Source organism: Arvicola amphibius, chromosome 14, assembly GCF_903992535.2.
Source record: "Arvicola amphibius chromosome 14, mArvAmp1.2, whole genome shotgun sequence".
Taxonomy (NCBI): Eukaryota; Metazoa; Chordata; class Mammalia; order Rodentia; family Cricetidae; genus Arvicola; species Arvicola amphibius.
This window is the reverse complement of record NC_052060.1, coordinates 7463395-7491202: the sequence shown is the minus strand read 5'-3', so window position 1 is coordinate 7491202 and position 27808 is coordinate 7463395. Positions and strand designations below refer to the sequence as shown.

Genomic DNA, 27808 nt, shown 5'->3' with positions numbered 1-27808 from the left:
ATTATTTAAGATTCTTGGGGCTGGAGAGATGGCTCAGTGGTTAAGATCACTGGCTGTTCTTCCAGAGGTCCTGAGTTCAATCCCCAGCAACCACATGGTGGCTCACAGCCATCTATAATGAGATCTGGTGCCCTCTTCTGGCATGCAGGCACACATGGAAGAAATACTGTACACATAATAAATAAATCTTATTTATTATGTATACAATATTCTGTCTGTATGTATGTCTGCAGGCCAGAAGAGGGCATCAGATCTCATTACAGATAGTTGTGAGCCACCATGTGGTTGCCGGGAATTGAACTCAGGACCTTTGGAAGAGCAGGCAATGCTCTTAACCACTGACTGAGCCATCTCTCCAGCCCAATAAATAAATAAATCTTAAAAAAATAAAGATTCTTGTAAGACATAGTCTCAAGTATCCCTGGCTGGTCTGGAACTTGCTCTGTAGAGACCACTTACCTAGTGCTGGATTATGGTGCGCATGGCCATGTGACAGGCGCTGGGGATGGAACCCAGGACTTCTGCAGGCTAGGCAGGCACGCACCACACTGAGCTGCACTCCAATTCCCCTATTTAAGATTCTTATTAAAATTAAGCATTACTGTTGAATCTAGAATGTTGGGCTCCAGAATATGTGACATCATCGGTGTAAGTGGACAAGTGCATAGAGAAAGAGTCTCAGCTATTCCGTAGGCAGATTTTAGAGGCTAGGAGGAATGCACACACACCTTTAATCCCAGCACTTGGGAGTGATCTCAGGGAGGTCAAGGCCAGCCTGATGTACAGAACAGCCAAAGCTCTCTAATAGGGGGATCCTGTTATCCAAAAGACCACAAAGATATAAATAAAATAGGTGATATTTGATAAGAAACTGCTGGGGGGGGATGTCTTAGAAAGATTGAAAAGCACACCGAATTTTTCATGAGAATATTTAATATGGAGAAGGATTGTGTTAAACTCTGCGGACCTGTGTTTCTGTGAGGGTTAAAGAAGGAAGGCAGCCATGGCAATGTTGACTTTCCTAATATGACAAGGCACAATCTCCACTTCTGCCATTGTCTCTATCTTAGGTGGTGCTAGATCTTTGCTTCTAGAAGCATTGTTAGGCCCATGCCTACATCTTTCCTTTGTGTAGGACCCTTAAGCGATGGCTACGTCTTATAACTGTAATGGTATAAAGCCCAACCCTCAGGAAATTAAGGCTAGCAATGAAAAGCAATATTCTACTTCCTCCCTACCTACTCCCTGATTCAACACCTGTCCCCAACACTAGTATGTATAAAGTCTGGGGCTCCATGAGATCTTTCAGGTTTGGGGAATACTGCAGATGTAGCTCCTGTAGGGTGCTTGCCCAGTATGCATGAAGCTGCGTGTTTAATCCTCAGTATGGCATAACACCATGCATAGAGACACATGCCTGGAATTCCAGCATTCAGGAGGTGAGGCAGGAGGTTCAGAAAGGCAAGGTCACCCTCAATACTTAAGGAGCTTGAGGCCCGCCTGGATAGCATGAGACCCTGTCTCAAAAGAGAAAAAGAAGTTCATTGAGTATAGTACAGGTTGATTAGTACAGTTAGTACAAAACTCACAGGCAGGGAAATTGTTTGCTCTTCTGTATCTTGCCTTCCCTTCTTACCGTTACACAGAGGACACACCCCTTAGCCATTTAGACTTACGAAGGTTAAAACTTGTGAAGAGGGAACATATGTTCACGGGAAAGACTGGCAGATATGCTCTGGGATGTAATGGGGAAGAAAATTGCTAAAGAAGACCAGCAATAGTTGACTGAGGCATTCTGGGAAAATAAACAAATTTCTCATATGTAATGTTTGTTGACTAGCAATGGCCTGGTCTCAGCTTGGCTACGACTTTGAGGGTCCACTGGAAAGACACAGTTGAATGAATAAGCATTTCATGGCTTACAAGGACCACACTTATTTTTTAAAAATAACAATTTCTAACTTTAACTGAGTCATATCCTGAGACTTTCCAGGGTTTAGTCCTAAGACAGAATTCAGATTTTAACCCTAGAGTTCATAGCTTTTACTTGCAGCTTCTTGTTCTTAATTCTCTCATTCTGCTGGAATTAGATCTTTGACTATCTTTTCAGGTTCTCCAATACATATGCATTTATTGTAGGATTTATTTCTTTCATTTTATGTGTCTCGAGAGTTTGACCTGCATGTGTATGGGCCCCATGTGTGTGCAGTACCAGAGGAGGCCAGAAGAGGGAGTTAGATCCCCTGGAGCTAGAAACACCAAGAGCTGGGAGTGGCCATATGCGTGCCAGGAATCCAAAACCTTTATCTTTTAGACGAGCAACTGACGCTTTAACTGGTGAGTCATCTCTCCAGCCCCAGTTTCTTTAGCTTAATTCAGACAGTCTCCTTTTCATGGAGCTAGGCATGGTGGTGCAGGTTTGTAATTCTACATTTAAAAGGCTAAGGCAGAAAGATTGAGATTTTGAGATTAGTCTGAGCAATTTACCTTGTTGTTATTGTGGGGTAGCTATCAGAGAACACTGCTCACATGTGGCTGAAGTCTTTATTAGCCAGCCAGCAACTATACTTAGCACTGGGCCTTTAGAGGCTGAACTTTTAAGCACAAAAATCATATTCTCCGTTGATATACTTCAGTTAACAAGAACAATTAGCTAGAAGCAGAACTATAGAAGCTGAAAAGCAAGGTTTGCACATTGTGAGACTTTCCCAGAATTATGAACTTCAATGGACTAGGTCTTTGTTTTCATTTTGACATGCAGTACTGTCTATGAGCTGAGTTTCATGGGCTGAAGACATTTCCATCATGGAGTCAGTTGTGCTAAGGTCTGGGGGCTTGCTATATTAATCAAAACCAAACACCAATGAACTGGACAAATGGATCAATGATTAAGAGCAGTTGGTGGCTCCCACAGAGGACCCGAGTTCAGTCCCCAGCAACCACACATGGTTCCCAGCCATCTGTAACTCCGGTTCCAGGAGACCTGGCACCCACTTCTGAACTCCCTGGCTCCAGGTATGATTGTAGTGAACATATATAAACATACATACATACATACATACATACACACACATATACACACAAACACACATACACATAAACATACATACATATATATATATATATATAAACCATACATACAGGCAAAACACTCATACCCATAATAAAAACAACAAAACGGAACCCAAGCCCCAAGCATATAGTATTTAACAAATCTTCTGCATCTAACGACGTTCGTTGTGTCCCTAGCTCTTCAATGCTGAGCTCTTACAGAGCACTGTTGGGGAACAGTCTGGTTTTACTAGTTAATTTAGTCTTGGTAGACTAGGGTAGTCTTTGCTGTACTAGTAGGATTCTGCTCCTACTCAGATTTAACTCCTATTCTCCTTTCAGTTAAGAGTTTCCCTCATTCTCTCTTTCCCTTAAGTCCATCCTTTTCGCCTGCCTCTGCCTCCTGAGTGCTGGGTTTGGAGGCCTGCCCCATACCTGCCTTCCTTCAATTCTCTAAACTTGTGATTTAGCCCCTGCTTCTTGTAGAGATTCAAGCACACAATGATCCCATTGTTATTCAGAAGACTGTGCGGTTTTTATTTTGAAATTCCTTTTGACCTGCAGACTTCTCAGTAGAGCATCGATTGTGGAGGAACTGCTTGTTTTATTTTGTTGTCAGTGAGTGTGTCTTTATAATTTTAGTATTCCAAGAGTGGTGACCAGTTTTGGTCAAGGTTCTGTGTGAATTTGAAAATAATGTAAACTGGGGCTGGAGAAATGGCTCAGCGGTTAGGAGCAGTGGCTCCTCTTCCAGAGGTCCTGAGTTCAATTCCCAGTAACCATATGGTGGTTCACAAACACCCATAATGAGTTCTGGTGCCCTCTTCTGGCCTGCAGGCAGACATGCAGGCAGAACCCTGTATGCATAATAATAAATGAATATTAAAAAAGAAAATAATATAAACTTCGGATACAAAATAGTTGTAGGTATGTATGAGTTATGATTTAGTCTTGTGAGATAGGTTTTCCAAAATTCTTATATCCACAATGGAGGTTTCAGTCACCATGGTCACTTACTGAAAACTGTATAAATATTACTATTAGTCTCAATGTTAAGTGGGAAAACATCCCCAGTCTGTGTGACCTCAGAGTGAGTCACACAGCAACTGGCTTGTTGCAGTAGTATACACGGCACACTTGCACACCCAGAGGTTTTAGGAATTACCCTTCCACATCTACACCATCTTTGGTCTACACACATGGTTTTGTCAACATCTCCAAATTGTACATGGCTAATCTATCTGAGGGACTCCATCAACGCTTACCATCTCAAATATAATTTTTTTTGTTTGTTTTCAAAACAGGGTTTCTCTGTGTAACAGTCCTATCTGTCCTGGAGCTAGCTCTTGAAGACCTGGCTTGACCTTGAACTCACAGAGATCCGCCCGCCTCTGCCTCCCAAGTGCAGGGATTAAAGATGTGTGCCACCACCGCCCAGCCCAATTTTTGTTTTTGAGGTAAGGATGTCACTATGTAGACTTGCCTCGCCTAAAACACCCTACATAGACCAGGCTGGCCTTGAACACATAGAGACCAGCCTGCTTCTGCCCTGAGTGCTGGGATTAAAGGTGTGTGTCACCATATCAGCCAAATATTTCTTTATGCTTGGAAGATTTGTTAGTTTTGCTCTGTCTTTATATTCTATGCAACTTAACTTTCTCCTCAGAACGAACTGAGCCAGAAAGATTGCTTAGTTGTGACAGTTATGGCCCTTTATAAACATATTCCAACCATAAACTTTTAAAAGGAAAATTATCTTTTTTCTCTGTAGGCAAATGATTTGGATTCACGTTTTACTGTGATGAGCTCTCCTACTAATATTGTAAAAACCTATGTATTTACTGCATTTCTGTGTTTGAGCACGCAGAGGGCAGAAGGTGATTTTTCTGAGACTCTTCTCTCCTTCCATCAGTTAGTTGCCTTTGTCCTCAGGATCAAACTGAGGGCACTGGGCAAGCACTTTTACATGTAGAGCCCTCCTTGCCAGCCCCAAAATTGTATGCTTAACATTTTTTTTTTGTTGTTTTTCTTTTCCAGGGAGATAGGTGTAGGGAATGGTTATTTAGAACAATTTCTATCACCTAGTGTTTGGAAATCAGTATGAAAATGTGGCAATCCTTAAAATGACTCAGAGAAAATAAAATCCCCAACAAAGGAATTGACAAGCAAATCCTTCAGATTTTCGTAGTGCAGAAACCTCAGAACAGGTAAGTCCTTTGGCTGGCCTAACCCCATTGTTCATGCGTGCACACATTTATTAGCACACCTTCTTCCTGTTTATTAAGTTTGCCTAAGTAGCCTCGCTGGATGAGATGACTTGTATCGGAGAGACAATAGTGGAGATGCGCTGTAGGTGCTTTCTTTTCCCCCAGCTCCCTTTTGTGTGAAAGCAGGGAGTGTTTAATAGGAGTACTCTTAAGTTCCCTCCTCACCACTGACACGAAGTACTACACCACGTGTTTTGTTTGTTTTTCCGAGACTGGGTTTTTGTGTAGCCCTGGCTGCCCTGGAACTTGCTCTGTAGAGTGATTCATGCTGGCCTTGAACTATTAGAGGTCTGCCTGAGGGCTGGGATTGAAGGCGTGTACCACTGCCCAGTTTACACCATTTGATTGGAGGTTATTACCAAAAACTTGCCAAAGATTATATAGACAGGGTCTCACTATGGCTGGCCTAGATATGAAGCTGTCCTCTAGAGAGCTGGGGTTAAAGGCATGAGCCCCATCAAGTTTTAAAATCCACTTTCCCCTATTGGACCACATAAAAGATACTTTTAATGTCTACAGAATCACGTCCTGCAAGAGGCCTAGATGTCTTATTGGAAAGATGATTTATACAGTAAGTTCAATGCACTATGCTTAGGAAAGTTACATTAGAGCGCTAAAATATCTACAAGCGAACTTGTTGGGAAAGGAAAGTGCTGGAGGCGCAATGGCGCCTGCACTGCTTCCTACCCCCGACCCACTGATAACGACTTACCTGGTTCCAGCTTTAAGTGGAACCACTTAACCCTAACCCACCTAGAAAGGGCTCGATTGTCTCATTTTGACAGGAAGAGAAAAAGAAAACCTTTCTGAAGAGCATCCAGTCCTTGGTGAGGGTTAAGACTAGTCTCATTCTCGCTGTACACGGCTGGCGCTCACAGAAAAGCCTGCTGCTACTGTGAAAACTGCACCTAAGGCTGATGCGTGTTAAGAACACGCGTGGAGTCGGGCAGCGAAATGGCGCATCAGGCAGGACTTGCAGCCAATCTTCTCTCGCCCCACGCCCGCCGCCCCGAACCACAAGGGGGTGGACGAGACTTTAGCACTTGACTTCTATATGCTTATAACTTAGTCTACGGGACATTCAATCTTTAACAACTCACAATAACCTAAACTGGATAGGAACAGAGTTTCTGAAGATCTTCCTGCTCAGCAGCATTGGGAACTGCCTGATGACACTGTCCCCATATTATGGGCTAAGCAAACCGGATGCCTCAGGGCTGTGAGAGACTACAGCTTTGAAGTAACAAACTGATGAGGTCCACTTGAGGTCCGCTCACTACAGCAGCACTAATAAATAAAGGGGAATACATTGTGCATTCTGGACGTCATGCGACAGGCTGCGCCGCACCCGGCCCGCCCAACATTCTTTGAAATGTCGGTATTGCAGCAGAGCCCTGCAGGGAGACAGATTTGCCGCCTCACCTTACCTAAGAGATCATAGGCCGTTAGTGGTTACAGCTCTTCCTTCGAGAGCTGAAGTGGCTCTGAAAAGAGCCTTTGGGGTAAAGTCGATCAATCACGTCTCGGCTGCGCTTCACTTGGAGCTGGTGTACTTGGTGACCGCCTTGGTGCCCTCCGACACGGCGTGTTTAGCCAACTCCCCAGGCAGCAGCAGGCGCACGGCCGTCTGGATCTCCCGGGACGTGATGGTCGAACGCTTGTTGTAATGCGCCAAGCGGGAAGCCTCGCCTGCGATGCGCTCGAAGATGTCGTTCACGAAGGAGTTCATGATGCCCATGGCTTTGGACGAAATGCCCGTGTCCGGATGTACTTGCTTCAGTACCTTGTACACGTAGACAGAGTAGCTCTCCTTACGGCTGCGCTTGCGCTTCTTGCCGTCTTTCTTCTGGACTTTTGTGACAGCTTTTTTCGAGCCCTTCTTCGGAGCAGGAGCGGATTTGGCCGGGTCCGGCATTTTCCTCCACGTTCAAAGAAACACCACAAAATGGAAGAGGCAAAGACGGACTGTTACAGGAAGGCTGGCTATGCGCTACTTATAGAGCTTGTATGCAAATGAAGGCACTTTCAGTACTACGTTTTTATTGGTTACTTTACACTAGCGTTAGCGTCAAGGAGGCGGAGACTACGCAAATAGATTCTGGCTGCGCGCCTTGGTGGTGATTAGAGGAAAGTCTTCCTAACCAATCGCAGCCCTGCATTTCATGCTAGCCGGTAAATGAGCTGCATCTCCCCTTCACCTGTTCTTTATCTGCCTTCCACTCATTGGCGAGTTGCTAAGCACCAGGTTAAACAAGTTAACCCTTCGGGGCTATCAAGCTTGGTGATTGATTCACAAGATTAGCTCGGCTCGTGTTTACCTCCAATAATTCCTAGATTTAAATGGCCTACCCAAATTGAACGAACATAGGGGGTGAACGAAACGGGGTGGGGGGGGGAGTTCTATCTTGACTTGTCGCTTGCAAATGGTAGATGGGACACATTTGGGAATATGCTTGGAAGTTCAGATCTCGCCTGATCCCGTTGGCACAGCTGCTCTTAATGAAAACGTAGGTGGCTCTGAAAAGAGCCTTTTTACGTCGACTTCCTGGAAACGCAATTTAAGCCCGCTCCCCGCGGATGCGGCGGGCCAGCTGGATGTCCTTGGGCATGATGGTGACGCGCTTGGCGTGGATGGCGCACAGGTTCGTGTCCTCAAACAGCCCCACCAGGTAGGCCTCGCTCGCCTCCTGCAGCGCCATGACGGCCGAGCTCTGGAAGCGCAGGTCGGTCTTGAAGTCCTGCGCGATCTCGCGCACCAGGCGCTGGAACGGCAGCTTGCGGATCAGCAGCTCGGTCGACTTCTGGTAGCGCCGGATCTCGCGCAGCGCCACGGTGCCGGGCCGGTAGCGGTGCGGCTTCTTCACGCCGCCCGTGGCCGGCGCGCTCTTGCGGGCAGCCTTGGTGGCCAGCTGCTTGCGCGGGGCCTTGCCGCCGGTGGACTTGCGGGCGGTCTGCTTCGTGCGAGCCATATTTTATGCGACTTTGGCTTGTGGGTGCCTAGTGGCCATATTTATAGACTAATCGTCGCCTTGATTGGACCAGAAAAACAGGAGTTTGTGGACTTGGAGTCTGATTGGGTAGAATTCGATCCTAAGAATCGCAAGATGTTTGGTTACACTATCCCTTTTTTCCTGATCCTTCTTCTTCCTGGATTTACGGACCACGGAGTGTTTTGAAAAGATGGTTCTTTTCAGTTGATGTAACTTTTCTGAAAGCAGTGTATAGTGTTTCGCACACTGTGAACTGTAAGAGGTTTCCCCAGAAACAAGCTTGCCCCTTTCCTCCTACACTGCGATTCATTTTGTTGCAAGTCACCAGTTACTGTATTTCTTCTGCCAGAGTCAGCGTTTATTTAGGTCTGGCACTGTGTCCCGCGGTTTGGAAGCCTTTATAACCTAGCCGAAGAATGAGAACGCAATATATGGTGAAAGGAACTAAAATCAAACTTACCTTTTTATCTCCTAAACCCGACCAAAGCTGGCCGACATTAGCCACACACCCACGTTGTTTGCCCGCCCCTCCCCCGCCTTCCCTCCTCTCTAGTGTGCACCGTCCTCATCCCTACATTAAAGACCTATTAAGTCCTGCAGATGAAATGAGTATATTTCAGGGAAGAATAAGATTAGAATGTGTTAATAACCCTCTTTCTAGTAGACAATAGTTACTAAGTAAGCCCTTTCCTTATCATCCATGTGACACGTTAAAATAACTTTCAAATCAAAGATTTATTTATTGACGACTATGATGCTAACATATTTTCATCCACAAAGATTAAATGTTTTATTATATTCTTCCCAAGAAGAGTGAAGGTTTTTTTTTTTAACCTTACAGCTATTTGACATGTTTTGGAAAGTGCATGTTATAATAGTTATATGCAGATGTGCTAACTAATATAAAACTTTTAACAGCATGTCTGATTTTTTTTTTAATTTTGAAAAAGCACTGGACGGTGGTGGCACACGCCTTTAATCCCAGCACTCGGGAGGCAGAGGCAGGTGGATCTTTGTGAATTCGAGACCAGCCTGGTCTACAGGAGCTAGTTCCAGGACAGGCTCCAAACTACAGAGAAACTCGAAAAACAAACAAAAAAAAAAAAAAAAAAAGAAAGAAGAAAGAAAGAAAGTAAGAAAGAAAGAAAGAAAGGGCACAACCCTTCTGAAAACTCAAACCTAAAAAGAAAAAGTGGCCCAAGCTATTTAAAACTTGCCTTGATGGTGCAATTGATTTTGGGAGGGTTCCAAAACAGTAAGCACATGTAGAAATTTGGTAGTTTAATGAATTTCTTTAAGAAACCCTTACTAGCAGAAGCAACCTCTAAAATGGGGCACCAAAGTACCACTGATATGAACTATTATTACCCCTCCCTGTGCTCATTTCCTAACATTTTAAGCCTAGACAGCAGCGCTGTTTAAAGGTAGTTCTAGGGTCAGTGAGATGGGTCACTTGGTAAAGCTTTGGAACACAGCAACATTTTCCTGATATGCAGACTAACCATCTAGACATCTCACTTCTCTGATGACCTCTCCCATCTGTAGGAGAAACTGCCCAGTGGAATCTGGATGCTGCCCACCCAACTGCCAAGCATATTGTGAGATTTTCTTTGTAATGTATGCGCTCAAGCATAATGTATGGATGGCTTCATTTAAATCAGAGAGATTCCCAAACTCCATACGCTGATGCCCTTTTCCTGAGGTTTTGATTTCTGCCTTCAACAGTGTTTACATAATATTAGGTGAAAAGTTTCAGAATAAAAGTCAGGAGTTTTACATTGCATGCCTATTCCTAGGATAGTGATGAAATCTTATACTTTCTCACCCAGGACAAAAATCACCCCCCGCCCCCGTATCCGGCATATGCCCGCTAAGCACAAAGTAATCAGTTTGTAGCAGCCTCCGTTACCAGATCTGCCAAGGCATCAAGTGCTTGTGTTCAGGCAACCTTGATCTTGTGCAATAAGGACTCCAAAGTACAAGCTTTTTACTGAAGAATGTGATCATCATTGTTCTGTTTTACTATTGTTGCTTTTGATCTATTTACAGAGCCTAATTTATTAGTTAAAGTTATCATAAGCATATGTATACTATAGAGAAACTATGGGGCTATATTTGTGATGTGCAGCGTTATCTGTATGCTTAGGCATTGGCTGGGGGTTTTGGACTGAATCCTCTGAGGGTAAGAGAACGTCGCTGTTTAAAATATAGAGTCCAAAAGTTGTAATGTTTACTTCACTTAATAGACAATAAAATCCCAAAAGTCTTCCCCTGTGTAACTTTTAAAATTATGCTTGTAAGAGTTTTCTATTTTCCAGAAACATGGATGCCACTGTGAATGTAAATTCTAAGGCAAGAAATTAGAACTAAAAAGTAAAAGTTCAAAGGTTGTCAGGATCACTTCCTAAAATACAATAATCCTTGGTGCCTCGGGAAGCTTAGCTTTTATTACTTCCACTATGTATTGCCTTTTAACAGTTCAGAGTTGGACTCGGTCAGGTGTGCTTGGTCCTCACATTGGACTCCAGAACAATGTTCATGTGAAGTTCTGGATCCAGTCTACCAGAAGGGGGTTATGATACAGAAGAAACTGTTTCTCTGCAGTTATGGGACAGAGGAACTAGTTCTCAGAAGAGTCCTGAAATTTTTCATTAAAGTTTACCAAAAAAAGGCCAAGCAGGGTGTAAAGGGACACACCTTTAATTCCAGCACTTGTGAGGCAGAGGCAGGTGGATCTCTGTGAGTTCCAGGCAAACCTGGTCTACACGAGTTAATTCTGAGACGACAAGAGCTACATAGTGAGAACTATCTCAAAACAAAACAAAGACAAGGGCCTGAATTTGAGAGGCTGAGAACTGAAATTTTATTAACTGGGGTGGATACAAGAAGCTTTTCCATACAACAAGTAAGCAAACAGAAAATTTAAGTAATTGAACTATTGGGCACATGGTATTTTATATGTACTTGTGTTTGTTTTTAATACAGAAGTATGGATTAAGTTTTGGGTTTGGGTTCAAGTGCCTCCGGAGTTATAGTGGAACACCACCTGGAACTACTTAAGTTTTGATCTGTGGGCTGCTCAGGCTATATACCTGATTTGCTTTTATTTTGTCTGGTCTGCAACCCAGGACCAAATTAAGAAATCACAGGAATCTGGGTTTCTTTCCTTACTCCATTTTTAGATGGACCAGTGCCTCTGGCATCCTCAAGGACAATGGAAATCGGCACAGGTCTTCCTCCTGGTCAGTCACAGGTGCTGCCTATAGACAACAGCTTAGTATATTACTCTGGAATGTTCTAGAATCTAGTAATGTGTTACACTATTTCAGAAAAATATAAAGTGTTGTTGTTTTATTCTAATAGCTATCCTCATGAGACCTGCATAAATGCTAAGTTAGATATTTTAAGGGCTTTTTTTTTTTTTTAATTTGCAGGATTTTTTTTTTTTTTTTTTTTTTGCCTTGCTTTGCTTTGCCTTAATTTTGCTTTAATTTTCATAGTTTCTTGGTTGGACCTGAATCTTACAAAAAACAGATAGTCAAAACAATTTGTTTTCTTTTAAATATGTTGTTTTCTTTAAAATACACGCATTGAGCAGAGACGTGGGAATTCTCCAGAGATAAGGGATTCAAAAGGGGTGGGCAGGACTCGGGGTCCATGGCAGGGACAGGGAAAGGAAGAAGGGACACAGGGAAACTCAAATGACTTTCTGGGAAAATAAATATCCCTTAGGAGAATAGATGGGGACAGGACAGTCCAGAGACAATGTCTCTTAGGAATGAGCTCAGGTCTCATCTCTGAAAAGAGAAAAATGGAGTTGCCCAAACCCCCTTCCTGGGGGGTGGGGGGTGTTAATTTTCAGCAAACAGAATAAAATGCTGACTTCTTTTTCTTTTGCATATTCTTTGAGACAGAGAAGGGATTTCAGGATCTCAACTCTTCAGTTTGATATGATTCTCATGTCCAAAGTGGGCACATATTTTTAATCTCCTTCAAATCAGAAGATGGCAGACATTGTTTCTGTTCATGCCTAAGGCCTTGGTACCAAGGTCCGTCAGCCTGGGCATGCGATTGTTTTGTTTTGCAATCTGATCATATCTTCCTTTTTTACTAGTGTTTAAAGGGGCAAATGCAGGCCTGTCCATTCATAAACAGTTACTGAGCTTCTGCTGCACTTTTTTTTTTTTTTTTACAAAAAAAGAATAAAAAGAAACCCCTCCCTATAAGGGACATGGTGTGGAGGAGCCGGTAAAACAGAGGTGTGGAGTTAACACATCACCCAGGAAATCATTAAACAGCAAGTTGTTTCTCTGCCAGGAAGCTTCTGAACCGAAGCTCTGTGACTTATAGGGTGCTGGTTGGGGTGTATAGGAATGTCCATGCAGTGACCCACAGAGGGATCTGTCAGTCCAGAGATTTGTACAAGTGTCTAGGTTTACCGGAAAAGGGGCTAAGTCCCCCACCCCCTAAGCAACACATTTCACAGGCCTTAGAATTAAAACATTTGAGGTTATTTATTTATTTGCTGACCTCTGAGCCTAACAAGACTCAAAACCTCCGACATCTTCCTACAAGCCTGGAACCAGAAAATCCGGACAGGGGAAAAAAAAATCAAGGGCTCATCAGTACATGTAAGACAAGGAATAATGGGTTTCCCCAAACAAAAACAAAACCACCCACCACAATTCTGATGCAGAATGTTTTCTTAAGATTCTTCATGGAGGGCACTGGGAACGACGAACACGCCAACAGTTCAGACTCCAGCGCATTACCTAGGGCGTCTAAGAAGCAGGTACACGCTGGCAAAAGTGAATTTAGCCAGCTGCAGGGGGGCCCAGTTTGGGAACCATTCCCCGCGGAAAACACGGCAGACCTCAAAGGACTGGTGCAAACGAACGTAGCGACTCTCCCAGACTCCGGTAGCCAGCAGGTCTTTGGGGAGAGGTGCGTGCGGACCCACTGACCGTGGAGAGAAAGCTCCGCAGCATCCTCAGACGGATTTTCCTAGGACCTAGTTTCCGCGTGAGCTGAAAACGGTCTACACCAACAAAAGTGACTATTCAGAATCTCCCCTTCTATATTCCTGGCTCCTCAGCTTCCGGTTATGGTACCCTCGCTACTGGACCTTCTTTTGCAGTGGTTTTATATAAATGCAGTTCTGGGTCTTTCGATGCAGTTCTCTCCCCTCCGCATCTCTGAATTCCGTTTTTCTCCAGTCTTTTATTCTTTTAGCGCCCGTGTGGTCCAGAAGCCCACAAACTAGAAGAAACAGAGCCGTAAAAGACTGCGGTATCTCTAAGTTTTATTTGGGATTCTGAATTATCCCAGGGACTACGGCTTTACAATTTAGGAAAAATTAAAAAGAAAAATAAAAAAAAGAAAGGCAAGGCACTATGAGGGACCGGTAGAGGGCAGACAAGAGAGAAGGAAAAACAGGAAAATGACGCAATATCCAGAGCCGGTACTATTTAGAAAGGTTCCCGCCCGCGCGCTTTCGGTTTTCAATCTGGTCCGATCCTCTCATATATTAGAGGGCCGCCACCGCCACTACTTCACAAGCTAGCGTCTCGAGACTACTGTCGCCATGTCTGGTAGAGGAAAGGGTGGAAAAGGTCTGGGCAAGGGTGGTGCCAAGCGCCATCGCAAGGTTCTTCGCGACAATATCCAGGGCATCACCAAGCCCGCCATCCGCCGCCTGGCCCGACGCGGTGGTGTCAAGCGCATCTCCGGCCTCATCTACGAGGAGACCCGCGGTGTGCTGAAGGTGTTTCTGGAGAACGTGATCCGGGACGCCGTCACCTACACAGAGCACGCTAAGCGCAAGACCGTCACCGCCATGGATGTGGTCTACGCGCTCAAGCGCCAGGGCCGCACCCTGTATGGCTTTGGAGGCTAGACTGCACCGCCACTGCCTCTTTACCCATCCCTAACGGCCCTTTTTAGGGCCAACCACAGCCTCATCGAGAGAGTTGACACTTGACTTTTGTGACCAAATTAGATTCGTAGCACTAGACTCGGTAAGGGAAAGACTCGTCAAAATGGAGTCGCTGGCTTTGGAGTCGGGCTTTAGTGCCATTAAAGTTTAATTTCCCTTGGCGGTTAACATTCAGGGCAGGGCCTGCATACAGGCAGCTGTTTGCAGCGACAGGATGAGCTGCAGGTAAGAGGTTAAGGATTTTTAGCCCTCTGTGTCGTCATGTCTGCCCTAGAAAAGGCCCCTCAGTTTGAATATATATATATATACAATTGCCACAAACCATGGACAAGAGATTGAGGTGAACTATGATAGAACGCAGTGGAAGCCGCTCAGGTGTGGTATATTGAGATCTGTTTGGGAAGATTTGTCAGAACATGTCCGCCACCCGTCAGTACAGAGGGTGCTAAGGCAAAAGCAAATTCTTAGTACGGCCAAGAACGTAGTAAACCATTCTCTACGCTTCTGTTATGCCCGTGTCATGAGCCCCTCAGAGACCACCAGGACTCCCGAGTTCACTTAATACAGTGGTATATTATTGTAGTTTAGTAAATAAATCTTGCCTGAAGACCAGAGGCAAAGCTAAAGCCACTAGAAGTCAGGTATTGGTGATGAACACCTTTAATCCCAGGATTTGGGAGACAGAGTCAGACAGATCTCTAAGTTCAAGGCCACTACGGGCTACACAAGGTCACAGAAACAAACCCAGGTGGTGGTGGCTCCCGTTTAACCCAGGCCTAGGGAGTCGTATGCCCTTAATCCCAGCACTAGAGGGAAGATAAAGAGAGGAGAGACTTTAGTTTGCAATAGCCCAACCTTGGTAGAGGCAAGACTTCTGTAGTGACTGAGCTGCTTTGCTTTTCTGGTTTTCGGGTTGAACCCCAATTTCTGTCTCTGGGTTCTTATTATTCGTGCTACAACATGCAAAAATCCTTTACTGCATCTGCTCCGCTCCAGCACAGCTAGATTGGGGGGAGGGAGGGGGACTTGAACTCAGCCATGGCAGGGGCAGGGCTTTTAAGGAGGAAAGGATGGAGTGGGGGGAGGGAGGGAGGGGAATTCTGAGTTCAGATGGGCGTTGAACTCCTGACTGGGCAGGAGTGAGGTGACGGAAGTCTTGTCAAACAGGGATTGGTACTGGCGCTGCAAGGAAACTGGCAGCCTATACGCAGGTTAGGTAAGTGATCCTTAATGTTCTGGAGTCTCAGTTCTGATTGGTCTCCAGCGGGGTACAGTCTGGCTTTTCCTGGTTACTGTAGTGTTGAGGTCTAGTTCCAGGACTGTTAGTTTGTAGCCTGCCAAGGCTGTGCTAATGTTGTTAGGCCTCTCCACTTCTCTTTCCCTACAGTCCAGATCTGGGTTGAGCATATTATAGGCTGTGGGTTTTGTTTTTTATTTTAATTGTGCATAAATCCTTTTACTTTGGAATATTATACAGTCTCCATATTCAGTTACATGATCCTACATAAGGATTGAACTTCCAGTTCAAGAAGCTGGATTTTAGTGTATACTACCTCAGGAGTGCTGTAAGGATCATCTTAGCCATGGATTTGTTGATCCACCTGTAATGGTCACTTTGAAGAAAATAGATTTTAGGTAACTAATGTGTGTGCCCTACAGACACACACGCACACGCACACGACTCAACAGTTCAAGGCGGCTCATACTGAATAGAATGAGGAATGTAGACGATTTTCAGAAACTCAAAACTACGGAAATTACTATGTTTGGGGAAATTGGGGGAAGCTTGGTGGTAGGGGTGGAGTTTATGTAATTCTGGTAAATCCAGAATGTCTTCCTTCATAATAGAAATTCAGTAAACCTGAGGGCTGGGGGCGGGGATAGCAAGGACAGCATGTGTGCGCTGAGGAAGAAATGGGCTCTCCTTTAAAGCCTCGTCCTCAATTTACAGTTCTAGTTCAGATAATGCTATGACTCCCACCTGTAAGGGCCCTCCAGATGAAAACATCTGCTTCTCACTGAAGCACTCTGAAACACTGCGTTACAAAGGTTTAAAGAGAACTAACTCAGCCACTAAAGGAAGCAGGAAACCTTTCTCTGGTGAAGTCAGTGGTTCTGAAAGTGACAATTCCAGTTCCTCGGCGTGGATCGCCTGAGCCTCGCTGCAGACCAACTGAACTGGAAACTCTGGGTGTTTGGCCCAGCAATTTGTGGCACAATGCCAAGCTCTCCAGGTAGTTCTAACCCACATTTAACAACCACCGACCCAGGTAACAGATGTTTTGGTTGTTATGGTGATGGCGCTGGGCATCACAGGCCGGGCATTGTGGCCAGTTCTCTATCACTAAATTATAACCCCACCTCCAGATTTCCTTTAGAGGAAATAAGTGACGTCCTGCTTGCCATAATATTAGATTTTGGTTTATCTGATAGAAAAGAAAGCAGACCCGAATCCTAATGTTAAGTCAAAGATATAGGTGGAAAAAGACCCAATTGCTTTAATCCTCAAGCAAACATCGAGGCCGTAGAAATGAAAAGGGTTCAGGCTTGTTTTATTAAGTATTAATACTTTGTGCTTTTAATAGTATAGTGTTGAATTTTATGATCAATGAGTAAAACTTTTTTTCTTCCTCAAATTTTCCAAGATCCAGCCTTTACACAATAGTTTATCTTTTGCCTCTTGAGAGGGGGTCTCCCTAGGTGACCCCGGCTGTCCGGGAACTCTGTGTCAGCCAGGCTGGCCTGAAGCTGTGCCGCTGACTCCGGAGTCACCTTTCACTGTTCTCCTTCTGCCCCTTCCTTTGACAGCCTCCACTCCATTGTACCTTTTAATATAGATGTTATTTCTCTCTACTTGAGCCAAAAGACCCGTGCTGACATTCAGACAGACTGCGACAAACCGCGCTCATTTGTATGGATACACGGAGAATTGCTAGGAATAGTCAGAAACATTTAACAATGCTCTGTAGGTATTGGTATTTTTCTTCCTTGAGTTTTTCTGAATTCTTTTGAATTTCTTACAATACGCATGGATGTATTTCTTCACAAGATGATAAGATTGTTTGCTGTCTGAGGACAGCAGCCATGGAAAATGGCCCCAGCATTGCTGGGAGGTTCACCTGTAGCTCCTCTTCCAGGCCCTGAAGCTATCAAAGGCCATGGTCCCGTCAGCTTTGTTTAGTTTTTACCTCAACATCAGTGTGCTGGCCAGTTTTAGTTTAACTTAATACCCGCTTTAGTCATCCGAGAGGAAGGAACCTCAATAGGGAAAATGCCTCCATAAGACTGTGCTGTGGGCAACCCTGTAAGGCATTTCCTTAATTAGTGATTGATGGGGAGGGCACAGCCCATTGTGGGCGGGATCTCCCCCAAACTGGTAGTCTTGGGTTCTGTAAGACATAAAGTTGACAGGCAGTAGTGGCCTACGCCTTTAATCCCAGCACTTGGGAGGCAGAGGCAGGCAAATCTCTGAGTTCAAGGCCAGCCTGGTCTACAAAGTGAGTTCTAGGACAGTTAGGGCCGTTACACAGAAAAACCCGTCTTCAAAAATAAATGAATAAAAATAAATGAAAAAAAAAAGAAGTAAGTAACCCAGAAAGCCTCCTTGGCCTCTGCATCTGCTCCTGTCTTTAGGTCCCTGCCCTGCTGAGTTTCTACCTTAATTGCTTTCAGTGATTAACTGTTACACGGAAGTAATACGTACAACAAACCCTCTCCTCCCCAAGATACTTTTGATCATGGTGTTTCATCACAGCAATAGGAACCCTAACTAACTCAAGCTGCTTTCCTCCCTTCCCCTCATGCTATGAGCTTCTACATGCTTCAGATGAAGAGGGTCTGTGGCTGTTTCCCCCTCCCCGCCCAATCTATTGTGAACTGAAGCCTGAGATTGGGCCTCCTGCCTCAGGAGTTCCTTCCGGTTCCATTCACAACCTCTTTCACTTATAAGTCTTTTTGCTGTTATTGTTTTTGTTTTCCAGACAGGGTTTCTCTGTCTAAAAGCTCTGGCTGTCCTGGAACTAGCTCTGTAGACCAGGCTGACCTCAAATTCACAGAGATCCTCCTGTCTCTACCTCCCAAGTGCTGGGATTAAAGGCATGCGCCACCACCCGGTTTATACTTTAAAATTATATAAAAAGAATTTTTAAAATTAAAACATTGTTTTTAATGTTGATTTCATTCCACCAATTTCCTGCTCCCCTCCATAAGGTGGTCCAGCTTGCCAATGTGGTCCAAACTTGTCTTGAATTTGTAATCCTCCTGCTTTGACTTCCAGAGAACTGGGATTACAACCGGGCACCACTACATTCGGCCCGGAACTGTTGTTGTTTGTTTTATCCAGGAAAATCCGGCAGGAATTCAAATCGGACAGGTATCTGGAGACAGGAGCTTAAGCAGAACCCATGAAAACTTACTGGCTGCCTTCCCAAGGATTTTTCAGCCTGCATTCTTATAACCCGGACCACCTGCCCAGGGATGGCATTACCTACTACTAATTAGGTCCTCCAAATAAATCGTTAATCAAGAAAACACGCTACAGACTTGCCTAGAGGCCAATGCGATGGAAGCATTTTCTCGATTAAGATTCCTTCTTCCTAGACGGCCCTAGCTTGTGTCAAGTTGGCACAAAACCTAGACAGGACAGGAGACAATTAGGTCATGAGATCAGAGCCCTCACCAATGGGATTAGCCAGTGACTGTTCCCCCTCCCACCATGTCCAGGACACATTTAAAGGACCACCTCTGAGAATGCCCTCCCCAGACCCAAGTCTTCCAGCACCTGGGCCTCCCAGCGTACAGAACTCTCAACAGTACACTTCTGTTCATGAACTATCTAGTCCGGAATATTTTAAAATTGCAGCCCAGATGGAAGACAGGGTGAGTATTTTATGTGTCCTTTCTCTTGGTGAGGATTACCACATTGTTTCTAGCATCTCAACACCTTTATTGTGTCTGTTGATAAACTTGCACGGGAATTTTCTTAGGATAACCATCCAGGAACAGAATTTCTGGTTCCTTAAACTATGTAAGCTTATATTAAGAAGTAGTGGCAGCCAGGCAGTAATGGCACACACCTTTAATTCCAGCACTCGAGGACGAGGCAGGTGGATCTCTGTGAGTTCAAGGCCAGCCTGGTCTACAAGAGCTAGTTCCAGGACAAGCTCCAAAGCTACAGAGAAACCCTGTCTCAAAACGAAAACACAAAACAAAGCAAGAAGTAGTGGCTATCTTGCATGATGGCTGCCTTAGCCCCACATGCTACCAGGACAGCATCAAGCACCTAGCCACTTGGGAGACCTGTGGTGAGGTCTCATGGTCCGCTTCCCACTGCTGCCACTCGGGGACCTGCAGCATTTTTACTTAAACCATAACAAATAGGTAAGAATAAGTCTCCGTGTGTGATTTATTTGGGAGCTAGGTGGTGCCACCCCCCTCCCCAAAAAAAAAAGCCAAGAGAATCAAAGAGCAAAAAACAACAAATCAGTACCAAAAGAAGGAGCAAAACAGAAGCCCTGCCTGGCTCTACGGCTGCAGAGGCACAGCCTCTGTCTCAGCAGGAATGAAACAGTCTTTTCCTCTCGAAGCCCTGGGAAAACAAATGAGTTTAGGGAAAGCCAGTTGTAGAGCACTCAGGACCACAGACATGTCTAGAGCACAAACTGGTCATATACTTCAAATTATCCACAAACTAGTTTGGTATCTTTTTTTTTTTTTCATGACAGTCATAATCAAGATTTACAATGATACTTACGGTGGGTGGTTAGTCTTTATTGTCAAGCTGACTGGAATTCAAACAAACTAGGAGACACGCCTGCACGGTATTCATCAGGGAGATTCCTAACTGAGGAGGAAGCCCACTTCCGAATGTCGGCACTATGTCCAGTGGCCTGGGGTCCCAGGCTAGACCAGTGAGCAGAACACAGCCAGCTAACTGCTGCGTGACTCTTGCCGCAGTGCGGCCACTGCCTTTCCTTCACCACACCCCTTCTGGGTACTGTTTGATTTTGGTTTTTGAGTATAGTTCTGTGTAGCCCTGGCTGGCTGTCCTTGAATTCACTATGTAAATCAGACTGGCCTCAAACTCAGGGGTCCCCCTGCCTTAGCCTCCAGAGTGCTAGGATTATAAGGCTTTGTATGTCACAACTGACTTTCCTGTGCCCTCTTAACCAAAAGAACTCCATCTTCGCTTGAATTGCTTCTGTTGGGCATTTCTCAGAGCAACATGAAAAGTTAGTAATACAGTCCTGATGTCATTAATGTTAACGATGCCATTAGTGCCCATTTCTGGAATCAAGGATGCAGAGAAACCGCCACACTGAATCAATCCATGGGTAGAGAGGTTTATTCGGGATCAAACTATAAGACTGTCTCTTGCCGGGTGGGCAAAGAGAAGAGCAGAATGGTGGAAAAGCAGATTTTAGGATTGTTAGCAGGGTGGGGTCTCTCAACTGGTACAAACTGTTTGGTGATGTTTTGTTTGTGCTCTGACAAATCAGGCTTGCCTGGAGATCGGAGGGTGGAGCCAGCCTCCTAATTAATTAATTGGAGGCCAGGCAGTGGTGACTCAGACCTTTAATCCCAGCACTGGGACTGTAGAGAGGAAGTGCTAAGGCGGGGCAGAGACAGGCTCTTGCCCCTTCTGGATGCAGGAAAGAAACAAATTAATTGGATTAAAGCTTCAACAAGCTGTTTGGATTAATTGGGAACTACATGCCTTTGCCTGAGGTAGTTGACCTTTGGGATGGATTAAGGGAGGCTGCTTTTATGTCTGTTTACCCAGTAACAATCCTCTGTTTACCCACCAAAGTCCTGTTTAGGATTTTGTCACCGACACTGCCATTCTGGGGGGCCCATGTTGGACCTAACAATTACCACGTGAGAGCCTTTGTTTTAAGCATTTTGTGCAAACTAAATTATCTTCATTCTTAACAGAAAGCAATGTGGATACAAGTCTATTCAGGACAAAGAAATGAAGACCCACATCTTTTCTTGTGGTCCTTCTCTAGTTCAGAGTCTGGATGGAGTCTGAGGGGCTGGAGAGCACTGGCTGCTCGTCCGTGGTGCTCAGATCAATTCCCTCACAACCATGTGTAATGCTATCTTGTGCCCTCCTCTGGCCTACAGGCATCTGTGCAGGCAGAACACTGTATACGTAATAAATGATTAAAAAAACAAAACCAAAAGGTCTGGGGTTTGGTCCTATATTCCCATGGATTATGAGTCCCAATTCATAGCAACAGGATTTTTTTATGGGGGGGGGGGCGTATGGTGTTTTGTCTGCATGTGTCTGTGTGAGGGTGTTGGATCCCCTGGACCAGGAGTTAGAGACAGTTGTGAGCTGCCATTTGAGTGCTGAAAATTGAACCCGGTTTTCTGGAAGAGGCCGTGATCTTAACCACCGAGCCATCTCTTCAGTCTGTAACAAGGTTCCTAAAGCTTGTTTCCCACTCTCCTGTCCATCTTCCTTCCTCCCTGCCACTCTTTGCTGGTACTTTTGGGAGGTTCCATCCTGAGCTCCACTCACATCCCAAAGAGGCTTTCTTTACCTTTGGTCATCAGCCTTCAGAGAGTGCTCTGGGGATGGGGGTGAGCTAGTAGGGTTACAGCTGTCAGGATTCTCAATTATTCTATCTGGAAACAAGCTAAAGGTAGAAGTGAGGTCACTTTGGGGAGGGGGGGCACCTTAGGTTTCTCAGACATTGCTGTTGAGAAGCTTTCTGCTCCCTTGATTTGGGACCTGCCTCAAGGATCTTAAAAGATCTTCCCAGAATTCCAGCCCAGAGTTAATTGCTCTTAACTCCAAGAAACCTGGCCTTTTGAGCCCACCCAATGCCACTGCATAAAGCAAAGATGCATCAGGCAAATCAGGTCCATCAGTAACCCTTTCCTGTGGTGTCCCAGACACTGCCTAGGTGTTATTCTGTGAGGAATATTGCTGGTCCCAGGCTGAGGGTAGAGAAAGAGAGGAGATATTAGAGAGTGGAGGAGAGAAGGATGACCCAAAGAGGGAAAAGGAAGAGGAGACGTGTGGAGACAGATCTTGAACATGAGCTTGCCAAAGGAGGGCGTCTTGGACAGAAGAAACAGAGCATGAAGATACTGTACTTGCAGGTGCTGTGTGAGGCCAGAACACATTTGTTCAGCCGAAGAATAAGCCTAGGAAGCAACAGAAAATTCTAGGAAATAGATGTGTATCAAATCTTTATTGGGATTAAAAAATAGTTCCTGTAGCCAGGTGGTGGTGGCGGCCCACTGTTAATCCCAGTAGTCCTGGCAAAGGCATGGGACCTCTATTAGTTCAAGGTCAGCCTGGTCTACAGAGCAAGTTCCAGGATAGCCAAGGCTACAGAGATAAACTTTGTTTCTAAAATCAAAACAACAAAACAACAAAATAATTACTGCAGGATGGAGTGGGGTGGGGTGGGGTGGGGCTGGAGCGATGGCTCAGTGGTTAAGAGCTGGTTGCTTTTCTAGAGGAATTGAGTTCAATTCTCAGCAACGACATGGTAGCTCACAACCATCTGTAGCGAGATCTGGTGCCTCCTCACCTGCAGGTATGCATGCAGACAGAACACTGTATACATAATAATTTTTTTTTTAAAAAGTTAGTTATGTGGCTGAAAAAAATGGCTCAGCAGTTAAGAGCACTGGCTGCTCTTGCAGAAGGCCCTGATTCAGTTCTCAGCACCCACATGGTGTCTATAATGCCAGTTCCAGGGGATCAATCTGCCTCTTTTGACCTCTTCAGGCTCATAGTACATGTGCACACATACATGTATGTGGACAAAACACTCATACATATAAATCTAAATTTAAAAAATGTAGATACAGCTCCTCCTGCTAACTTAGCAAGCTGGAGAGAGAGGGGGGGGAGGGGGAGGGAGGAAGGGAAGGAGGGGGAGGGGGAGCAACAGGTCCAGGACAGGTGAATAGTGATGACACCACTTAAAACATTCCTAAGAATTTGGTGACTTGGAAGTTTTGTGCAAAGGACAAGGAACTTCTAATAGATCAGAGGGAGAAAGGAAGGTTATCTACCAGTAGTGTAGGCACCTGAAAAGGAACAAACAGGGTTGAGAGGCAAAATGGCATGATTTGGAAACATGAAAAAGGACTTAGAAATTCTGGTGTGTGCTGCTGTTAAGGTGGCTCATGGAGGACAAGGACGACTAAGGTGGAGAAAGGCAGAGTTCTTTGGAGTGGTCAGCATTCCGATTCCCTCTACACTCAACCCCTGTATCTCATCATTCTAATAATTAAACCTGAAACCAATGTCTCACCTGAAAGTAGATAATAGTTTAGGTTTAAAAAAAAGTTAAGTAGTAAAATTCTGCTATGATATGATCTCCAAAGCAAATAGAAAAATCTAAAGACTGTGAAAGCCTATTTGTTCCAAAAGCATGCTAATGGGTTACTTTAACAGATTTCTGGGAACCTTCCTGGAAAGGAACATTAAAGGGTCACAAGTACAACACCCAAAATAATTGAAGAGCACCCATAGATGTTCCGCGACCACCCAGAAACTGACCTCTCCCCATGACCGTAGTAGACACACAAGGGAAGGACAGTGAAGCGCACAGCTCCTTCGGGCGCACGTGGTGGCTCTGAAAAGAGCCTTTGGTGGAACGGAACCGACATGTGGAGCTCAGGCCCGCTCCCCGCGGATGCGGCGGGCCAGCTGGATGTCCTTGGGCATGATGGTGACGCGCTTGGCGTGGATGGCGCACAGGTTCGTGTCCTCGAACAGCCCCACCAGGTAGGCCTCGCTCGCCTCCTGCAGCGCCATGACGGCCGAGCTCTGGAAGCGCAGGTCGGTCTTGAAGTCCTGCGCGATCTCGCGCACCAGGCGCTGGAACGGCAGCTTGCGGATCAGCAGCTCGGTCGACTTCTGGTAGCGCCGGATCTCGCGCAGCGCCACGGTGCCGGGCCGGTAGCGGTGCGGCTTCTTCACGCCGCCCGTGGCCGGCGCGCTCTTGCGGGCAGCCTTGGTGGCCAGCTGCTTGCGCGGGGCCTTGCCGCCGGTGGACTTGCGGGCGGTCTGCTTCGTGCGGGCCATGGCGGAGACAGGACACAGCGAGACAAGGAGCGCCGGGGACCTGACCGGGGACCCAGCCGGCCGACTTTATAGGCGCAGTCTTCCCCGCGGCGGGGCGGAGACAGCGACTTGAAAGTCCCGCGCTGCCGGACCATTGGCCGTGGCGTCACCGGCCCCGGGCCGGCCCATTGGCTGGGGCTGCTCCGCCCCCTGGTCGCCCTGCTGCCCCTTGTCCAGCCCTGCGGCCAGCTGACTCGCCAAGTTTCCTCGCGGGGGAAAGGGGGACACCTCTGGAAGTTCCAGGTCCCAACTCTGGAGGTCTCTTCTAGAGAGGCGCGCGTGCTCACCCGCCCGCCCTCCGTCCAAAGGCACAGAGCTAATAATGTTCAGTGTCGCCCGGTGATCGCCCAACTCGCTATGCCGAGAGCTGGCTGAGCCCCGTCGTCCTGAGACACGTCCCCCTTATAAACTTTGCCGGGGATAGGGCGACAGCGGGGCTAGTTGTGCTTTGCGTCTGTCCTGGACTCGACGTCGGGGTTGAGATCAAAGCCCGGGGGAAGGGCAGGAAGCGGCGCGCGGGACAAGAGTTTCGCGGGGTGGATGTGTAGGACCGACATGGCGACAAGTGCTTAGGACAGTGCGGGGTCCACTCCGGGACAGGAGCACGAAGAGCGACCGCACAGGCGACCACCTGGGGAACCTCGGACACAGTGGGAAGAGAGCTAGGGACTCAGAAAAAGCCAGTGGCCCACGCGACATCCTACACTTTGGGAACGGGCCGCAATGGCCACGACACCAGCTATTGTGACACAACTCTTTAATCTGAAGCAGTGGGTGGCTCTGAAAAGAGCCTTTGAGTTCGCGGGCGCCCCCGGGACGCGAGCCAAAGCGGCGCGGGCCAGCGGCCTCACTTGCCCTTCGCCTTATGGTGGCTCTCGGTCTTCTTGGGCAGCAGCACGGCCTGGATGTTGGGCAGGACGCCGCCCTGCGCGATCGTCACTTTGCCCAGCAGCTTGTTGAGCTCCTCGTCGTTGCGGATGGCCAGCTGCAGGTGGCGCGGGATGATGCGCGTCTTCTTGTTGTCGCGGGCCGCGTTGCCCGCCAGCTCCAGGATCTCGGCCGTCAGGTACTCCAGCACGGCCGCCATGTACACGGGCGCGCCCGCGCCCACGCGCTCCGCGTAGTTGCCCTTGCGCAGCAGCCGGTGCACGCGCCCCACCGGGAACTGCAGGCCGGCGCGGGACGACCGCGACTTGGCCTTGGCGCGGGCCTTGCCTCCTTGCTTACCGCGACCAGACATAACAGAAGACGAAAACTCACACGCTCACGCAAATAGAAAACTGAATGCTGGCGCCGCCGCCTCTTCCTTTTATAGACACAGCGCCGATTGTCCGCCCGACGCGCTCATTGGCTCACAAGCGTCTTCGCGTCCTGGCCAATAGGAGCGCGCGCACACAATCCGCTCATTTACATAAGCCCGGCTTCTTCGCCTCGGCGCCGCCGCGAACGCCGAATCACGACGCGCGTGGCCAGAGCCCTCATTTGCGTTCGGCCGTTGTCAGTGCGGGGTCCTCGGGGGCGCCCCGGCCTACAGCGCTTCGGTTCTGCGGTTGCGGGAGCAGGCCGAGCGCGCCCCGCCTCCGATAGGGAGGGTGGTCGTGTGGAGAGGGGTGCCGGGTGGGTGTTGTGAGTCGCTTGTGTCCGGTGCGGGCATCTAGTCCCACGCCGGGTTCCCCGGGAGCTCGATCGTCAGCTGCTTATTTGTGTCCATCGCGCGAGAGCCAGGCGGCCCTGCGCCCGCTGCTCTGTTGCCTGGGCAGCTGGCCAGGTCACCAAGTAGTGCTCGTCTTTGAACAATTCGAAGGCTTTTTGCCTTCTCTAGACACCTACCTTGTCTTGTGATGATGATGGATTTTGGGTTATTTTTTTCTCCTATTACCTCAGACCTTATTTCTACTCGAGTTTCATGTGTGTTTGCGAATGAGGAGTGTAAGTTTGTAGAGGCATTTTAAGAATGGTGGCTTACGCGACCGCATTTGTCCCTTTGGTGGGAAGTGAAGTCAAATCATGCTAATATAAATATTGTCAGAGTGGAGAAAAGCATTAGGTAGTCCTTCAGTCCCGGCAGTGAGGTAGTCTGTGAAGTAAAAGTCCTAGACAGTTGGTTACTTTTGGGTTTTTAGTTGCAGTTCCCAGTTTACACATGGTGTCTTAAGTTTCCTGTTTCAGGTCACAGAAATATTGAAAGACATATTTCTGCACCAGCCCTTAAAGATCGAAGCCTTTTATTTGTGTTTAGATTTGGATACTGTTTCTTTTCATGCTAGTTTGGCCTATTCTGGAATGTAGATCAGTGTGCTTTCCTAGCGTACGTGAGGGTCTATCCTCAGCACCACACAAGGACGTTAACCATAATTATTTACCCACACGAATATTGTTTTTCGTGTTCTTTTTGCCTTAGTTTCCATTCGCGCTGTCACCCTCCTTTAGGGCGTCGCCCCTCTGGCTCCGCTGCTCTGTGGTGAGTCAGCCTAATCTCTCTCTCTACCCGGCCAGCTGTTGCATTGTTTCTGGCTCTGGTCACGGTGTTGCTCTGGTGTTGGTGCTCACTTTCCTTCCACAAGGTCCCTGCGGATTGGGACCCAGGGCACGTTGGGTATTTTTGCTCCAAGTAGCCAGTGCTTCTTCAAATCCAACGAAAAGCTGAACCAGACCCTTGTATAATTAGCCCCCAAGGAACTTCCTAAACAAATGTCTGACTACCCAAGGGCATAGAAGTGCCGTATAGAGGGCGGCTTGACTTCAGCGCTGCGCTTCACAAACCCAGTCCCTAAAGAAGCAGGCACCTGTGCTTTTGTAAAAAATAAAATAAAAAAAAAAGCCTCTCTTGTGGCCACAGGGTAACTGAAAACTGGCTGAAAGCCTGGCATCGCTGCCTTATTTTGTGTCTGTCTCCCTTTCTTTGGCTGAATGGGGGCAAAGATAAATTGCTGTCCTACCTTTCTCTTGCAGCATAGTAGATGAGGGCATTATCCATGAATTCACCCCAGAGCTGAAGTGACCTTTCTGTATGAGTGAGAATGATGTCCTCACATGATGACAGCAATATGGACTCCCACCTTGCAGGATCAGAATTGGAGCAGTGAACAGAGAGACCACACGTCTCCGCAGGACTGCTTACTTATGCCTACTTCCTGCCTGCGGGGGGGGGGGGGGGGGGGCACTGTTTTTCCTCTTCCCAATCTAGCCACCTGACTAATTCTCCCTTTGATTTGCCCTTGAATTCGGACGAGCAACTGAACCTAGCCAGGGTTTCTAGGGCTTTACCCTAACCTGTGGTTACTCTAAGGAGTCTGTCTCCTAACTTGTTTGTTTTGTTGCATATTCTAAGGACACTGGCATAGGTTTATGACTTTGGCTTTGTGGAACATGGCTGAACTGAAAGGTTGTATTCACCCTATTTGGTGAAGGAACAAACCTTGGAAATAAGTTGATATCTATGTTTAGGAAAATTACTTGCATTGGGGGA

At 46.7% G+C, this 27808-nt stretch overlaps 4 protein-coding genes across 4 annotated transcripts; 1 reads left to right on the top strand and 3 right to left on the bottom strand.

Annotated features, from left to right (window-relative positions):
* Nucleotides 1-6796: 6796 nt before the first annotated feature.
* LOC119801099 (histone H2B type 2-F) lies at nucleotides 6797-7634 on the bottom strand. Its single transcript, XM_038311562.1, has one exon. The coding sequence runs from the start codon at nucleotides 7231-7233 to the stop codon at nucleotides 6853-6855; it is 381 nt and encodes a 126-aa protein (XP_038167490.1). The 5' UTR covers nucleotides 7234-7634; the 3' UTR covers nucleotides 6797-6852.
* A 242-nt stretch (nucleotides 7635-7876) lies between these two features.
* On the bottom strand, nucleotides 7877-24923 carry LOC119801208. The gene is made up of 3 exons (XM_042054134.1): nucleotides 23896-24923; nucleotides 9827-10024; nucleotides 7877-8287 (listed from the first exon to the last, which is right to left on the bottom strand). Exons 1-3 carry the CDS (start codon nucleotides 24298-24300, stop codon nucleotides 7877-7879), a joined length of 1014 nt encoding a protein of 337 aa, XP_041910068.1. The 5' UTR covers nucleotides 24301-24923.
* Nucleotides 13893-14269, top strand: LOC119800790 (histone H4). The gene has a single exon (XM_038311071.1). The coding sequence runs from the start codon at nucleotides 13893-13895 to the stop codon at nucleotides 14202-14204; it is 312 nt and encodes a 103-aa protein (XP_038166999.1). The 3' UTR covers nucleotides 14205-14269.
* A 156-nt stretch (nucleotides 24924-25079) lies between the features above and the next one.
* Nucleotides 25080-25599, bottom strand: LOC119800789 (histone H2A type 2-A). Its single transcript, XM_038311070.2, has one exon. It carries the CDS (start codon nucleotides 25577-25579, stop codon nucleotides 25187-25189), a length of 393 nt encoding a protein of 130 aa, XP_038166998.1. The 5' UTR covers nucleotides 25580-25599; the 3' UTR covers nucleotides 25080-25186.
* Nucleotides 25600-27808: the final 2209 nt, after the last annotated feature.